The sequence below is a fragment of the Orycteropus afer genome, unplaced genomic scaffold (assembly GCF_000298275.1).
Source record: "Orycteropus afer afer isolate SDZICR_OR568_19922 unplaced genomic scaffold, OryAfe1.0 scaffold00076, whole genome shotgun sequence".
In the NCBI taxonomy this organism is placed as follows: domain Eukaryota; kingdom Metazoa; phylum Chordata; class Mammalia; order Tubulidentata; family Orycteropodidae; genus Orycteropus; species Orycteropus afer.
The window spans coordinates 2522298-2539473 of NW_006921663.1; the positions used below are offsets into that span (position 1 = coordinate 2522298).

Consider the following 17176-nt stretch of genomic DNA (forward strand, 5'->3'; position numbering starts at 1 on the left):
CTACAGGAAAACATAAATGGTCTAACCAGATTACCTAATATGCTTGAATGTACTACAAGGACAATTCTAGTTCTGTTGAAGGTTTGAGTATAAAACTAAGCAAATGAACAAAAACAGAATTAATTATTAACCCAGAAGAAACAAAAAAATTCACAAGAAGGAAATGCAATCATAGCACACTATTTGGCTCAGCTTTGGGCATTACTTAATCATAATAACATAAGCATGGGTTACTGATTTAACTCAACAAAGTGACATAACTCTATTGGCAAGGTGAGATAAAGAAAAGAGAATATGGAAGAGTACAAAATTCTTTTTTCCATAAAAGAAAATCAATTGATAACACCTAAAAATTGTGAATCAATAAATAGCAGTGAAAGCCAAGTGTTTAGAAACATGGCAGTAAATATCAAAAGTTATAGTCAAAAGAGTTACAAGTGGTTGTCACTGGGGACAAACTGGTGGTTTGGAGAGGTAGGGGCTGTTGTTGTTATAAGGGTTGTAATCTTATTTTATTTATTACATGTATTACTCTGATAAGAGTAAATATTAATTTTGAGGGGGACACACTGAGACCAAAAAGTGCTTTTTACTTGACATAATAATAAAGATTCAAAGAGAATTAAAATGAGAATGACTTTCTCACCGGGTGGCTTAATGTTATTTAAAATCACATCTACAAACTTCTTAAAATTATCTAGTGGGACCCACAACCATACATAGAATTGGCAGACAATATTCCTACACAGGTCTTTGTATGTGCTATAAAAAATGACCATATGGGGGGAAAAAAATGAGCACATGCAGTTTAAAGCTAACAGGGGGCAAAGTTAGGATAACTTTTTAGCTACAACTAAGCACCTTGAGGGAGTGAGTACTGGGCCTGTGAGCTGGGGTCCATGGTCACAGAGGACATCAAGCTCAATTGGCACAGCATAGTATACAAATATTGTTCTACATCTTCCTTCAGTGAGTAGCAACTGGGGTCTTAAAACCTTGTGAGTAGCATCTAAGATCCAACTATTGGTCTCTCTTTGTCCCAAGCAAAGAAGAATGAAGAAAATCAAAGACACATGGAAACAATCCAAAGGCCTAATGGACCATGAGAACCTCAGCCTTTATATGACCTTGAGAGCAGAAGAACTAGATGGTACCCAGCTACTAATGCCAACCGCTCAGAAAGGGATCAAAATTGGATATCTTGGATAAAGTAGGAGAAAAATGTGGAATAAAATGAAAAATCTTTAAAAAAAAAAAAAGTCCAGGCATACTGGTCTGATAGGGACTGGTGAAACCCCCAACACTGTGGCCCCAAGTCACAATTTGGGGCTGGAATTGAACTCACTCCTGTGGTTTAACCCTCAACCAAACAATAGATAGGCCTATGAGCTGAACACCTACACCAGGGAGATGCACTCCTTAGAACAGTCAGCCATGGGAGATCAGAAGGGCAGCATTTGCACAGGGAGAAAGGCAGGGAGACAGGAATGCAAAGATAAGAAACACACAGGGAGAGCATAGCCACAAGGAAGAGAGCTGTTATACTGCAGGGAATGTAACCAGTGTCACAAAACAAAATGTGTATTAACTGTCTATGTAAAATGAATCTGCCTTATCATAATAATTTTTTTTTTTTTTAATTATCACTTGCATTAATAATGGCGTTCATCCCACATTTTGGAACCTAGGGAATAGTCTGAGAAATCCTTGTTGGGGCAAGTAGGGCAAAAATATAAGATCATGCTACTACAAGGAGTGTAACTCAAGATGCAACAAGAAGCCTAAATAGTCCAATAATTATTAAAGAAATCAAATTAAATAGTAAAATGTTTTCACAAAGAAGCATCAGGGACAGATTGTTTTACAGGCAAGTTTTACACACTTTGAAGGAACACACTTTTCAAACCTTATTAAAATTCTCTGAGAAAATAGAAAGAACAGGATGATTCCTCCCACTCATCCTGTGAGACTAATGTAATCTTGTAGAGAGTAAGTGAAAAAGGGGAAGACACTCAACAAGACAGATTGACACAGTGGCTACAACAATGGGCTCAAACAGCAGTGATTGTGAGGATGGCACAGGACTGGGCAGTGTTTCATTCTGCTATATATAGGGTTGCTGGGTTGGAATTGATAGTGTAGTGCCTAAGGCATTTGACTACTAAACAGAAGGCTGGTGGTTCAAACCCACCAGCCACTCCTCAGAAGGAAGAGTGGGCAATCTATCTCCATAGGATACCACCTCAGAAACCCAAGAAGGTGTTGCTATGAGTCAGATCCGAATCAACAGCAGTGAGTTTGGGGTTTTTTGTTTTTTGTTTTTGAGTTAACAACAAGTGTAATCATTATATCAAATACGTGTGAAAGGGAGTGTATTTTTATTCCTACAGACTTCTGATTTTAGGAAACGGTTCATAGAGAAATGGGCAAAGGATGATATTGACCCATCTCTGTTTTGAAGTGGAGAGGAAAAAATTAAAGATATAAAAAATGGAAAATTGGTAACATAGCTAATCCAACTTGGGGCTATTGCACTCTCACAGGTATGGAATGGGTTCTTTGATCAAGTTGCCATCTAGGCCCAGAGAACATGGCTGAGATATGCATAGAGGTCTCTCCCAAGGATCACAGTCCTTTCAGTAAATAAGCCCTACTGGATTAATAGCAAAGGTGGGTAGAGACTCTGTGTACTGGGTACTGAAGCTTGAAAGATCATGAGAAAGAGCCTAATGGTGAAAAGCAGTTTGTTAAAACTGGATATTGCAAAAGCAGCCTGAACACCAATGTCCATTGCAGCATTGTTCACAACAGCCAATTAGGAAATAACCTAAATATCCACCAATAGATGAATGAACAAACAAAATGTGATATATGCATAAAATGGAACATTAAACAGCCATAAAGATGGATGAATCTTGAAATCATGCTGAATGAAATAAGCCAGTATAAAAGGACAAATGCTGTATGACCTCATTCACATGAAATAAGCACATGCACACACACACACACACACACATATGCTTACTGGGATGGGAGGGAGAAGAAAAGGGGAAACTTTTGCTTGAGAAGCACTGAATTTGCATAACTGGTGCTAGGATAATGTTCTGGTTACCTAGTGAGGCTCTGACAAGAATATATACCACAAATAGGATGGCCTTATCAGGAGTTTATTCTCTTACAATTTGGAGGCTTTAAGTCCAAGTTAAAAGTGCCAAGCTCTAGGGGCTGTGTGAAAGCCCCTTAACCTTGGGCTTCAGCTCTGCCTCTTGCTCCAGGGCCACTGAAGCTAGAGGCATCTCTTCACTCAGGCAGCTACTGGCTGCTGATGCTAACCAGCACAAGATCAACAAATAAAATGGCACAGTCCTGGTGTTACAAAACCACACAGCAGGCCACTAATTCAAGCCCATTGTAAGTCCTAGGATTCGCAGAGCATGGAAGGCTGCTGAACAATGACACAGCTACATGCAGGGTCCAAGCGTGCCTTAAACCAGAGACCATTCCCCAAGGATTCTTCTTATATATAGGAAGCAGACCACATTCCCTAAGATAGCTACTCAGCTGCTCACAGTAGATTCCACCATGGAGTTGATTAGCAGTCTCATCGTGGGGGATACTACATCCAGCTGCTCAGCCTCTCAACCGGCCTAGCTAAGTTGACACACCAACTGAACTACTACAGATAACTAGGGAAAAGACAGGGATAAGGGTTATACAACATAAAGAGTATAAGCATCGTCACTGACTTGTGCATGTAGAAACTGTTGAACTAGCAAATGTTTTGGTGTATATACTTGCGCCAAAATAAATTTAAAAACCAAACCCACTACCATCAAGCCAATTCTAACTAAGAGTGACCCTATACTACAGAGTAGAACTGCCCCCATAGAGTAACCAAGACTGTAAATCTTTACAGAAGCAGACTGCCACATCCTTCTCTATGGAGCAGCTGGTGGGTTCAAACTGCTGACCTTTTGGTTAGCACCAAAGCACATTAACTACTGCACCACCAGGGCTCCTGCACCAAATAATAATAATAATAATAATAGATATTACAAATGATGCACATGTCTTCCTTGTAAGCAGAAAGCAGGAATTGTGTGTACATAACAGGCCAAGATCCCTAAAGTGTGGGAGAGGTCTTCCAGGTGCAACAGAACTAAACAGAGAGGTTTTATGAAATATCACCCTATCCTTAGATACTTTATGGATTGAACTGTATTCCCTGCCAAAATACTAGTTGGGATCCTAATCACAATACCAGTGGATGTAATCTTATCTGGCAATAAGATTTTCTTTGTATTAATGGAGCCCTATTGGTGGAAGATGTCTCCTAAAGCTTAACATTTCTGAGTAATAAGGAGCAGCATAGATACAGAGACAAGCAAGCACAAGCAGGGAAGATAGACACTATTTGATGACCCCTAAGCAGAAGCCTCTGCAAACTCAGGAACTCTAAGGATTGTCCAACACTAGAAGCTGAAATAGACAAAGAATAATCTCCCCCAGAGTCACACTCTCAATTCTGACTTCTACTCTCCTAAACCATGAGAAAATAAATTTCTGTTCTTTAAAGTTATCCCCTTGTGGTATTTCTGTTACAGCAGGACTAGGAAACTAAGGCAGGTGCAAATGTGAAAACTCTACATTTACAGATTTCCTTTCCAAATTCTATATGAAATTTTCTATTGTGAACTTACTGTGCACGATATATTCTCTCAAAATCTGGTGATCCAGTAACTGCTGGAGGTGTGACTTTGTATTTTAATCTTGCCTTCCCGACCTGTGAAGCAAAATAACCTGCAAGTAAAGAGGAATTTTTTATTAGTCTTTAGGAAAATGCAAGTTTAAACCATGACGAGATACTATTACACACCTATTGTTGTTGTTGTTGTTGTTATGTGCCATCGAGTCAGCCCCGACTCATAGCGACCCCTCCTTGGGTTTCCGAGGCAGTATCACTACGGAAGTAGGATTGCCCAACCTTCCTTCCGAGGAGTGGCTGGTGGGTTTGAACCGCCAGCCTTCTGGTTAGCAGTCAAGTGATTTAGCCACTATGCTACCAGAGCTCCCCTATTAGAACCTAAAATTGAAAAAGGCAGATCATACCAACTGGAGACTAGGATGCAAGAGCAACAGGAACTCTTATACATTATGGGAATGTAGAATGTTCAACCACTTTTGAAAACATTTTGGAAGGGATTTTTCAGTTAAACATACATCAGCCATATCACCCAGCCATTCCACTCCTAAGTATTTAGTCAAGACAAACGAAAACTTATGCCATACAAAGGATTGTACAAAAAAAGATTATAGAATCTGGGAACTGGAAACAACTCAAGTGTCTATCAACAAGTGACTGGATAAAGAAATTGTGGTATGTCCATATAAATGGGAGACTACAAGGGCTAAGGGCTTGGCTGCTAAAAAAAAGTTTGGGGATTTGAACCCACCCAACAACTCCAATGGAGAGAGCCCTGATGATCTGCTCCCATAAAGATTACAGCCAAGGAAACTCTATGGGCCAGTTCTACTCTGTCACGTGGGATAACTTGAGCCAAAATCAGCCTGACAACACCTAACAACAATAATTCAACAACAAAAAGGAAAGAACTATTGATACAAGGAACAACAAGGAAGAATCTCAAAATAATTACACTGAATGAAAGAAGCCAGACCAGTAAAAAAAAAAAAATACTGCTGCATGATTTAATTTTCATAAAATTCTAAAAAATGTAAATGACTCTTTAATGACATAAACCAGATCAGTGGTTGCCTGGAGGTGAGAGAAAAACCTAAAGGAATAGTTTACAAAGAGGTACAAGAATACTTTTGGGGCTAATGGATATGTTCATTAGCTTGATGAGGATTTCACTGGTCAGATATGTGTGTGTGTGTGTGTGTGTGTGTAGATATGTTGCTGTTGTTTGCCGTGGAGTAGACTTCAATTTATAGTGTTGCCATGTGACAGAGTAGAACAGCCCTACAGAGTTTCTAGGCTGTAACCTCATGGGAACAGATTGTGCCACTGGTGAATTTGAACCACTGACTTTTCAGTTAGCACCAAACACTTAACCATTGTGCCAGCAGGAGTCCTTAGATTAGATACAGATACAGATACAAATAGATTTAAACAGATATATACTCAACAGCAACTAATAAAAATATATGTTTATGACTTACATATTGTCATTGTTAGTTGTCATTGAGTAGAATATATATATACACACATATATACATATCTACTTACATATACAACCTCACTTGCTGAAAGTGAAGAGACTTCAAGTACTTACTGATGAAGATCAGAGATTACAGCCTTCGGTATTGATTGCACTTCAACATAGAGAAAACAAAAATCCTCACAACTTGACCAATAAATAATATCATGTTATAGGAAGAAAGATTGAAGTTGTCAAGGATTTCCTTATACTTGGATCCACAATCAACGCCCAAGGAGCTGCAGTCAAGAAATGAAACGACTTATTGCATTGGGCAAATATGCTGCAAAAGGCCTCTTTAAAGTGTTAAGGAGCAAAGGTGTCACTGTGAAGACCAAGATGTGCCTGACCCAAGTCATGGTATTTTCAATAGATTCATATCATGTGAAAGCTGGACAATGAATAAAGAAGACTGCAGAAGAATTGGTGCTTTGAGTTGTGATGTTGCCAAAGAATAATGAACATACCATGGACTGCTACCAAAACCAAAAACCAAACTCACTGCTGTCGAATCAGATCTGACTCCTAGCAACCCCTCCTTGGGTTTCTGAGGCATTATCACTACAGAATGGTTGGGGATGTAGCTCAGTGGTAGAGCACATGCTTTGCATGCATGAGGCCCTGGTTTCAATCCCCGGCATCTCCACTGGTTTAGGAGCTCTGGTGGCATTGTGCCTAAGTCATTTTACTGCTAACCAGAAGGCTAGCAGTTCAAACCCACCAGCCACTCCTCAGAAGGAAGGTTGGGCAATCTACTTCTGGTGGCATTGTGCCTAAGTCATTTTACTGCTAACCAGAAGGCTAGCAGTTCAAACCCACCACTCCTCAGAAGGAAGATTGGGCAATCTACTTCTGTAGAAATACTGCCTTGGAAACCCAAGGAGGGGTCGTGATGAGTCAGATCCAACTCAGCGGTAGTGAGTATCACTATGGAAGTAGATTGCCCAATTTTTCTTCCAAGGAGTGGCTAGTGGGTTTGAACCACCAGCTTTCTAGTTAGCAGTCAAATACCTTAGGCATTATGCCACCAGAGCTCCCATGGACTGCTAGAAGAACAAACAAATCTATCTTAGAGGAAGTACAGCCTGAAAGCTCCTTAGAAGTGAGAATGTCCAGATTTTATCTTTTATAATTTGGTCATGTTACCAGGAGGGACCAGACCCTGGAGAAGGATATTCTGGTTGGTAAAGGAGAGAGTCATTGAAAAAGCTGAAGACGCTCAAAGAGATGGATTGATGCAGTGGCTGCAACAATGGCTCAAGCATGGCAAAGATTGTAAGGATTGTGCAGGGCCAGGTAGTGTTTTATTCTGTTGTACTTAAGACTGCTATGAGTTAGAACAGACTTGACAACACCTAACAACAACACTTACAAATACTTGATATACTTGAGTGTATCCCACCTGAATTTAGAGACCTTCTCAAGAATAGATTTGATGCACTGAACATCAATGACCAAAGCTAGACAAGTTGTAGGATGACATCAAGGACATCATACATGAAGAAAGCAAAAGGTCATTAAAAAGACAGGAAAGGAAGAAAAGACCAAAATGGATTTCAGAAGAGATTCTGAAACTTGCTTTTGAAGGGAGGGAGAGTAGCAAAAGCAAATGAAAGAAATGATGACATAAAAGAGCTAAACAGAAGATTTCAGAGGATGGCTGCAGATGACAAGTAAAGTAATACAAAGAAATGTGCAAAGACTTCAAGTTAGAAAACTAGAAAGGAAGAACACACTTGTCGTTTTTCAAACTGAAAGAAATGAAGAAAACATTCAAGCTTTCAGTTGCAATACTGAGGGATTCTATGGGCAAAACATTGAACTACAGGACTTCCAGCAAGATGGTGGAACAAGCCGACAAGTTATACTCACCCTCTACAACAAAGAAATGAGGAATCCAATTGAAACAGATGCAAAAGATAATCCTGGAACCCTGGGCTTTGAAGGGAAGTATAAAGAAGTAAATTAAATACTGACTAGTAGAAGAACCTGATCAAAAACAGCAAATAAAGAGACAAATGGAGCTGTGGACTATCAGCTGGCCTGATGGTGTGGCAATTTTGAATATTTGCAAGCAGTGTTCCAATCTGGGCAGCAGCTTAAGAATTGGTTCCACTCGTTTGAGAAACCAACTGGTGGCTGACAACAAGAAAGGTACAATACTCCTCTCATTCTCCTTGTACCCCATGTTCTCTTGGTGAATAAAAGTGTGGCTATTCCTGGCGAGGATTCCATCCCAGTCTGGGTACCCTGCCACCAGCTGCCTTCTGGTGCAAGAACTGCTCCCCACACTAGGCACCCTGTTCCCAGCCACCTTTTAGGCCAGTAGGAATTTTTTTTCTGAGACCAGGTACTCTATACCCAGATGGCTTTTGGGATGGCAGAAACATCTCTTCTGGGAACAGAACCTTGTGCCTGGTTCCCTATTGAGACAAACAGGAATTTTGTCTGGGACTAGATGGCCTGCCAACAGCTGTGGTTTGAGCCATAAGGAACTCCCTCTGGTACTGGGTGCCTTGCTTTCAATCACCTTTTGGACAGGCAGGAACTTTTTCTGGGTCTAGATGCCCTGCTCTCAGACACCTTCTAGACCAGGAGGAACTCATCTGAGATCAGGTCCACTGTCACCAGTTGCCTTCTGGGTGGAGAGGAACTAGTCAAAAATCAGCTGCCTTGCTTCCAGTGGCATTTTGGGATGGCAGGAACTTTTTGCTGGTACCAGGTGCCCTACACCAAGCCCCTTTTGAGATGATAGGAATTTTTCCTGGGAGTAAGGGCCCTGTGCCTAGCTTCCTTTTGGGACAGCAGAAACTTTTTCTGAGACCAGTTGCCTTGTCCCCACCTGCATTTTGAGCTGGCAGGAATCCCTCCTGGAACAAGGTCCCTTGCTCCAACCACTGTTTGGGCCTGTGGGAACGTTTTCCAGATTAAGGTGCCCTGGCTACAGACATCTTCTGGGTCAGCAGGAACTCATATGAGATCAGGCCCCTGCCCTAGTTACCTTCTGGGTAGACAGGAACTAATACCAGGACCAGGTGTCCAGCTCCCCACTGCTGTTTGGCCATCAGAAACAGCCTAGGAGCCCTGCCGCACACCTCCTGCTTGTTTGTTTGCTTGTTTAAAAATTATTCTTTTTTTTTTCCTCCTGTCTTTCTTTTTATTTATTTTTCTCTCTTTCCCTTTCCTGGTTCTTTATTTTCTCCCTCCCCTTCCCTTTTCCTGGTTACCTTCTTTTTCTTTTCTTCTTTTTCTCCTTTCATTCTTCACATCCCTTGTTGTGGTTTTTTGCATTTTTCTTATTTTAACATAATTATTTTTCTTTTGCTCTCTTCTTATTCCCATCCTCCCCAGACATTGTTTTATTTCTTTTTATCTTTCTATTCCTTTGTCTTATTTTCTCCTTTTAATTTTTTTTCTTTTCATATGTTGTTTTGTTTCTTTGTGATTGATACTGTTTGCTATTTGTGTTTTTTGTTCTCCTGTTTTCATTTTTTAGTGTTCTTGCATTTTTTGTCCCACTAGTTGGGAGACAGCAACCATGTCCATATGACCCAAACATATCTGGACCTCTTGCAGCCCGACCCACTGGGTGAGACCACCACCTGCTTCTGCACTAACTGATCAACAGATGGTGAACAATTCTAGATAAACTTGCCCTCAAGTTTTCTACACAAACAGCTAACAGAGATCTGTGCATACATCCTCATCTTTTGTCACACCCACCTGAAGACAGATGGTGAGTGTCTAAGTGCTACCAAACTAGTGAACAGAGCAGCACACTAGCCCTACTTGCTTGGATATATCAAACCAAAATAAAGAAGAAGAAGAAACCTGGGTGAATCACACCAACATACAATTACCAATTAAATATAGACACAATGACATCATAATATCTTGGAGACAACTGACAATCCCAGTTCACACAAAGAAGCAAGATATAGTAGTACAAAGAAGAATACAGACCCAGAGCATCCCTGAGGAAGAAGTGGCATTGGAACTACCTGATAAGGAATTCAAAAGAATTATATATAGTTACCTTCAATGGATTGAGAGACAAATCAAGGAAAACACTGACAAAAATCAAGAAAGACACAGATAAAATAAAGGAAAATACATACAAAACTTTAGAACAACTTAGTAAAATGATACAAGGAAAAACTGACAAAAATAAATGAAAAATTAGAAACCATACAAAATCAGAAAATAAAAATTCAAAAGATTAATACTAAGATTTCAGAAATAGATGACACACTGAAAAGGCAAAGGAGTAGAATCAAGTCAATGGAAGATAGAATTAGTGAGATTGTAGAAAAATCTCTTAAAACTATTTTGTTAAGGGATCAATCACAAAAAAAAAAAAAAATCAAAACAAAATTAACAAAGCCTAAGATTTATTAGAGACACCCTCAAGAGGATTAACTTATGTGTAATTGGAATTCCAGAACAGGAAGAGACAAAGAAACCACAAAGAAAATTGTCAAAGATTTGTTGGAAGAAAACTTCCCTAATATGATGAAAGGCAGAATATATTCATTGAGAACATCAATGAACCGCAAACAGAATAGACTCAAAAAGAAAATCATCAAGACATATCTTAATCAAACTTACCAAAACCAGAGACAAATAAAGAATCCCGAAAGCAGCACAGAAAAAACAAAAAAGTTACCTATAAAGGGCAAACAGTAAGACTAAGCTCTGATTTTGAGCAGAGATCATTCAGGCAAGAAGGCAATGGGATGCTATACATAAAAAACCCTGAAAGAAAATTGCCAACTAAGAATTATGTACTCAGCAAAATTGTCCCTCAAAAATGATGGCAAAATTAGGACATTTCCAGATAAACAGAAATTAAAGGAATTTGTTAACCAGACCAACTTTACAAGAGATGCTAAAGGGAATCCTTTGGACAGAGAATCAACAACAGTAAACAACAATCAGTGATTAACACACATGAAAACAACCCAGAAACCAATCCATATATAGAAGTATCCCATGTAAAATAGCTTACAAGACTGTAAACAGTGAACAAGAAATGGAAAATGAAGATGACTACAAACCAAAAAGAGGAAATATGTAGTGTAGATATAGAACTTTCAATGGTGAGGAAGTCAAGATGATTTTGAGATAGAACAGACTGTTTTAAACTCAGGAAGAAAATAATGAACCACAGGGTATCCTCAAAGAAAACTAACAAATCTTCTCATTAAAATAAAAAAGATGAAAGGCACAAATATTTAGCAAATACTAAAACAATAGCAATGAAGTAGATGATAGAAAGAATTCACATAAAATAATCCCAGAACAGAAAAATTATGAGGAAGAAAGAAATCAGCAACACAATGCAAAAACACATAACAAAATGACAGCAATCAATTCATAATTGTTGATAATTACATTGAATGTAGCTTAATTAAATGTACCAATCAAGAGATGGAGAGTTGCAGAATGGATAAGAAAATATGACCCATCAATATACTGTCTATAAGAGACTCACCTTAGACACAAAGACAAAAATAAACTAGAAATCAAAGGTGGGGGGGAAAAATCAAACAAATGGTGACCAAAAAAGAGCAGAAGTGACAATATTAATTTCTCATAAATAGACCTTAAGATAAAAACCACCATAAGAGACCAGGAAGGACATTAAATAGTGATCAAAGGATCAATCATGCAAGAGGACATAACTATAATAAATATCTATGTACCCTATGGAAGAGGCCTAAGATACATAAATCAGACTTTAACATTATTGAAAAGACAAATAGACAATTCTACAGTAATAGTAGGAGACTTTCATACACATTTCCAAGGAAGGATAGAACTAGAAAGAAACTCAATAAAGACAGAGAAGAACTAAACAGTACAATCAATCTGCTTGACCTTATAGACATATACAGAGCACTTCACCCAACAACAGCACAATATACATTTTTTTCCCACTGACACAGAACATTCTCCAAACTAAACCATACGTTAGACCACAAAACCAAGCCTCAACAAATTTTAAAACATTGAAACACTGCAAAGAAATTTCTCAGATCACAATGCTATAAAATTAGAAATTAACAATAGGAAGATCAATAGAAAAAGAGCAAACACATGGAAACATAATATCACCTTGCCTAAAAACTACTGGGTAATAGAAGAAATGACAAATGGAATTAAAAAATTCCTTGCATCAAATGAGAATGAAAACACAACATACCAAAATATTTGGGATACACCAAAATCAGTGATCAGAGGGAAATTTATAGCAATAAATGCATACATCAAAAAAGAAAAAAGAGTTAAAATCAATACTTCACCCAACATCACCAATAATTAGAAAAAGAGCAGCAAAAAAAAAAAAAAAAGTACTAACAACAAAAGAAAGTCCTGGACCAGACAGATTCACTGGGGGAATTCTACCAAACATTCAATGAAGATCTGACATCAGTCTGGCTCAAACTCTTCCAGAACTTAATAAGGGATGGAATACCCCCAAATTCATTTTATAAAGCAAGTGTAATCCTGACAAACCAAACAAAAAAAAAAAAAAAAAAGGGACACTACTATAGATCAATATCCCTCATCAATATAGATGCAAAAATCTTCATGAAAATCCTGGGCAATAGACTCCAACTATATATATATATAAATAACACACCATGACCAAGGGGAATTCATACCAGGTATGTAAGTATTGTTTAACATTAGAAAAACAATCAATATAATTCATCACACAAATAAAATAAAGGAAAAGAACCACATCATCCTATCAATCAATGCAGAAAAAACATTGCATAAAATTCAACACCCATTCTTGATTAAAAAAAAAAAAAAAAGTCAGCAAAATAGAAATAGAAGGAAAACTCCTTAACACAATAAGGGACATATATGCAAAACCAACATCCAACATTACTCAGTGGAGAACACTACAAACATCCCCTTGCAAACAGGAACCAGACAAGGATGCCTTCTATCTCCACTTCTACTCAACATTGAATTGGAAGTTCTAGCCAGGGCAATAAGGCAAGAAAAGGAAATAAAAACATCCAGATTGGTAAGGAAGAAGTAAAACTATCCCTATTTGCAGATGATATTATTCTATATATAGAAAACCCAAGAGACTCAGCAAGAACACTACTGGGACTAATTGAAAGAGTTAGCATAGTGGCAGGATACAAAATCAACATATAAAAATCAGTTGGATTCCTCTATACTAGCAAAGAGATCTTTGAAAAAGAAATAAAAAAATCAATACATTTACAATATGTATCAAAAAATAACATACTTAGGAATAAATCTTATCAAGGACACAGAAGACCCATACAAAGAAAACTACAAAACACAACTAGAGAAACTATAAGAGGTATATATAAATGGAAGAGCATACCATGCCCATGGATAGGAAGACTGAACATTGTGAAAATATTGATACTACATAAACATTCAATGCAATTCTGATCCAGATTTCATCAACATTCTTTAAGGACATGGAAAAATCAATCACTAATTTTATATGGAAAGAAAAGAACCCTCAGATAAGCAAAGCACTACTGAAGAAGAACAAAGTAGGAGGTCTTATACTTCCTGATCTCAAAACTTACTATACAGTCACAGTAATTGAAACAGCCTGGTATTGGTACAATGACAGACACATAGACCAGTGGGACAGAATTAAGAACCCAGAAACAGACCCATACACATATAGTCAGATGACCTTTGACAAAGGGCAAAATCCATTAAAGAGATAGTCTCTTTAACAAATGGTACTAGCAAAACAGCATATCCATTTGCAGAAAAATGAAACAAGATCCACACTTCACACCTGTTTTGGATACCTAGTACCACTCTGATAGGAAAATACCACAAATGGAATTGTTTTAATGAGCAGGAGTTTATTCTCTTACAATTTTGGAGGTTAGAAATCTGAGTTCCTGGTGCCAGGCTCTAGGGGCTGGATGAAAGCCCCTTCATCTTGGGCTTCAGCTCTGCCTCTTGCTCCCAGCCCACTGAAGCTAGAGGCATGTCTTCACTCAGGCAGCTGCTAGCTGCTAAGGCTGACAAACCCAAGGCCGACAAGTGAAAAGGCACAGTCCCAATATTACCAAACCACACAGCATGCCATTAATTTAAGTCCATTAAAAGTTCCAAGACGGGCAGAGCAATATGGCAGGTTGCTGCACAGCGATTTGGCTACATGCAGGGTTCAAGCATGCCATCAGCTGGAGACCTTCCTCAAAGCTGCTTCTTATATACTAGAAGCAGATCCATCCCTAAAGCAGCTACTCAGCTGCCCCAGTAGATTCCACCATGGAGTTAATTATCAATCTCACATGGGGAATAACTACACCCAGTTGCCCAGCCACTCAACCAGGCCCAGCCAAGTTGACATACAACCTTAACTACCACAACGCCATACAAAAAAATGAACTCAAGATGGATCAAAGACCTAAATGTAAACCCAAAATTATAAAGTTCATCAAAGATAAAATAGGGGCTAATTTAGGAGCCCTAATTTATCACATAAATAGACTACCAAACATAAGTAAAAATGCACAAATAGCAGAAGATAAACTAGATCTAGTTTATCTAGATCTAGGCTGAGACCTTCTAAAAATTAAATTCTTATGTGCATCAAGAGACTTCTCCAAAAGAGTAAAAGAGAAACTACAGATTGAGTAAAAAGGGAACCTACATATTGAGGGGGAAAAATATTCAGCAGTAACATATCTGACAAGAGACTTATCTCTAAAATGTATAGAAAACTCCAATATCTCAACATCAAAAAGACAAACAATCTGATTTAAATATGGGCAGAAGACATGAATAGACACTTCACCAAAGAAGATATTCAAGTGGCCAAAAAGTACATGAAGAAATGTATATCATCATTAGCCATCAGAGATGCAAGTCAAAACAACAAGATATCATCTCACCCCAGCAATAATAGCAAAGTTCTACAAGACAGAAGATAAGAAGTGTTGGTGAGGATGTGGAGAGACTGAAACTCTCAAACACTGCTGATAGGACTGTAAAATGATAGAACTACTATGGAAAATGGTGTGGTGATTTCTAAAAAGTTGGAAATATTAATATCATTTGATGCAGCAATTTCACTACTAGGTAACAAGGAAAAATAAAAAAAACACTGCTATCAAGTTGGCTTTGACTCATAGGGACCCCTCCTTGGGTTTCCGAGACAGTATCACTACGGAAGTAGGTTGCCCAACCTTCCTTCTGAGGAGTGGCTGGTGGTGTTGAACTGCCAGCATTCTGGTTAGCAGTCAAATGCCTTAGGCACTAGGCAAACCCGAGCTCCTCCAAAACTAGGTATATATCCTAAAATAGTGAGAGCTGGAAAATGAATAGATATATGTACAATCACATTCCAACACTATTCACAGTTGCAAAGAGATGGAAACAACCTAAGTGTCCCTCAGTGGATGAACAGATAACTAAACTGTGGTACGTATATACAATGGAATACTATGCAACACTAAAGAATAATGAAGAATTTGTGATCTCTTTAGAACATGTATGAACTTGGAGGCCATTATGTTGAATAAAATAAGTCAGTCACAGAAGGACAGATATTATATGAGTCCACTATTGCAAGAAGTCAAGGAAAAGTTTTTACACAGGGAAGGAAACTTTCTTTGTTACCAGGGATGTGAGGGAAGGGAGGAGAGAAAATTATTAGATAGGTAAAAGATAAATACTGATTTGGGTGAAGAGAAGGGCAATGTACCAAATGTGAGTGACCAATATGGCAGCATTGAGGATGAGAAAGAAAATTTCCTTCAATAGATAAAGATAAATACTGATTTGGGTGAAGGGAAAGGAAATATACCAAAAGCAACTGACTGATGACAATAGGAAAAGTGAGACATGGAGAGGTGTGCAATAGGTATAGACAACAAAGGTAAATACTTCTACATACACAGTATTAAATTATCAGTAATAACAAACATTAATCTATGGGTAGATAAATAGATAGATAAGCAAAATGATCATGTATGTGCAAACAAAAGGGAATATACCCATGACCATATACAGTTTGGCCAGTGATATTTCTACATACTTATTTGTATGTGGTATAAGAATGTCCACATACATAACATAGTTAACAGGGAGCAAAGTTATAACTTCTTAGCCACAGCCAAACATCTCGAGGGAGTGAGTCTCTGGGCCCATGGGATCTGGACCAGTCGTGTGGGACATCAAGCTCAATTGACATAACATACTACACAAAAACATTGTTCTACATCCTACTTTGGTGAGTAGTGACTAGATCCTTAAAGACTGGTAAGTGGCCACCTAAAATACAAAAATTGGTCTCTCCTCATGCAGAGCAAAGAGTGATGAAAATCAAAGACTCATGGAAACAATTAGTCCAAGGGACTAGTGGACCATGTGAATGAATTTCAGCCTACATGACCCTGAGACCATAACTAGATGGTGCCCGGCTACTATTGACAACCACCCAGAGAGTAATCAAAATAGGAGATCTTAGATAGAGTGGAAGAAAAATGTGGAATAAACCCCAAAATCATTAAAAAAAAAAAAAAGACCAGACTTACTGGTCTGATATGGATTGGTGAAACCTCTGAGACTATGGCCCTTGGTTAGCCTTTGGGCCTGGAATTGAACTCACTCTTGTGGCTTACAACCAAACAATAGACAGGATTACAAGATGAACAATTACACCAAGTGGGTACACTCCCTAGAACAATCAACCGTGGGAGATTAGAAGGGCAGCATTTGCGCAGGAAGACAGCTGAAAGGGCAGGAATGCATAGGAAAGAAGGACACAGGGAAAAGGTAACTACAGGAAGGAAGTGGGAAGAGAGCTGTTACACTGTGGGGATTACAATCAATGTCATGACACAAAATGTGTATGAACAATTGAATGGAAAATGAATTTGTTTGGTAAACTTTCACCCAAATCACAACACACACACACACACACA

At 38.4% G+C, this 17176-nt stretch overlaps 1 protein-coding gene and 1 non-coding gene across 2 annotated transcripts in view; one reads left to right on the forward strand and one right to left on the reverse strand.

The window, feature by feature from the left end:
• MGST2 (microsomal glutathione S-transferase 2) overlaps window positions 1-17176 on the reverse strand; it is a 58580-nt gene that overhangs the window by 27805 nt on the left and 13599 nt on the right. The window contains exon 2 of the mRNA XM_042780987.1: window positions 4701-4800. Coding sequence (XP_042636921.1) covers window positions 4701-4800 — 100 coding nt within the window. The remainder of the gene's footprint in view (window positions 1-4700; window positions 4801-17176) is intronic.
• On the forward strand, window positions 6796-6867 carry TRNAA-UGC. The gene has a single exon. It is a non-coding gene; the product is annotated as a tRNA-Ala (tRNA).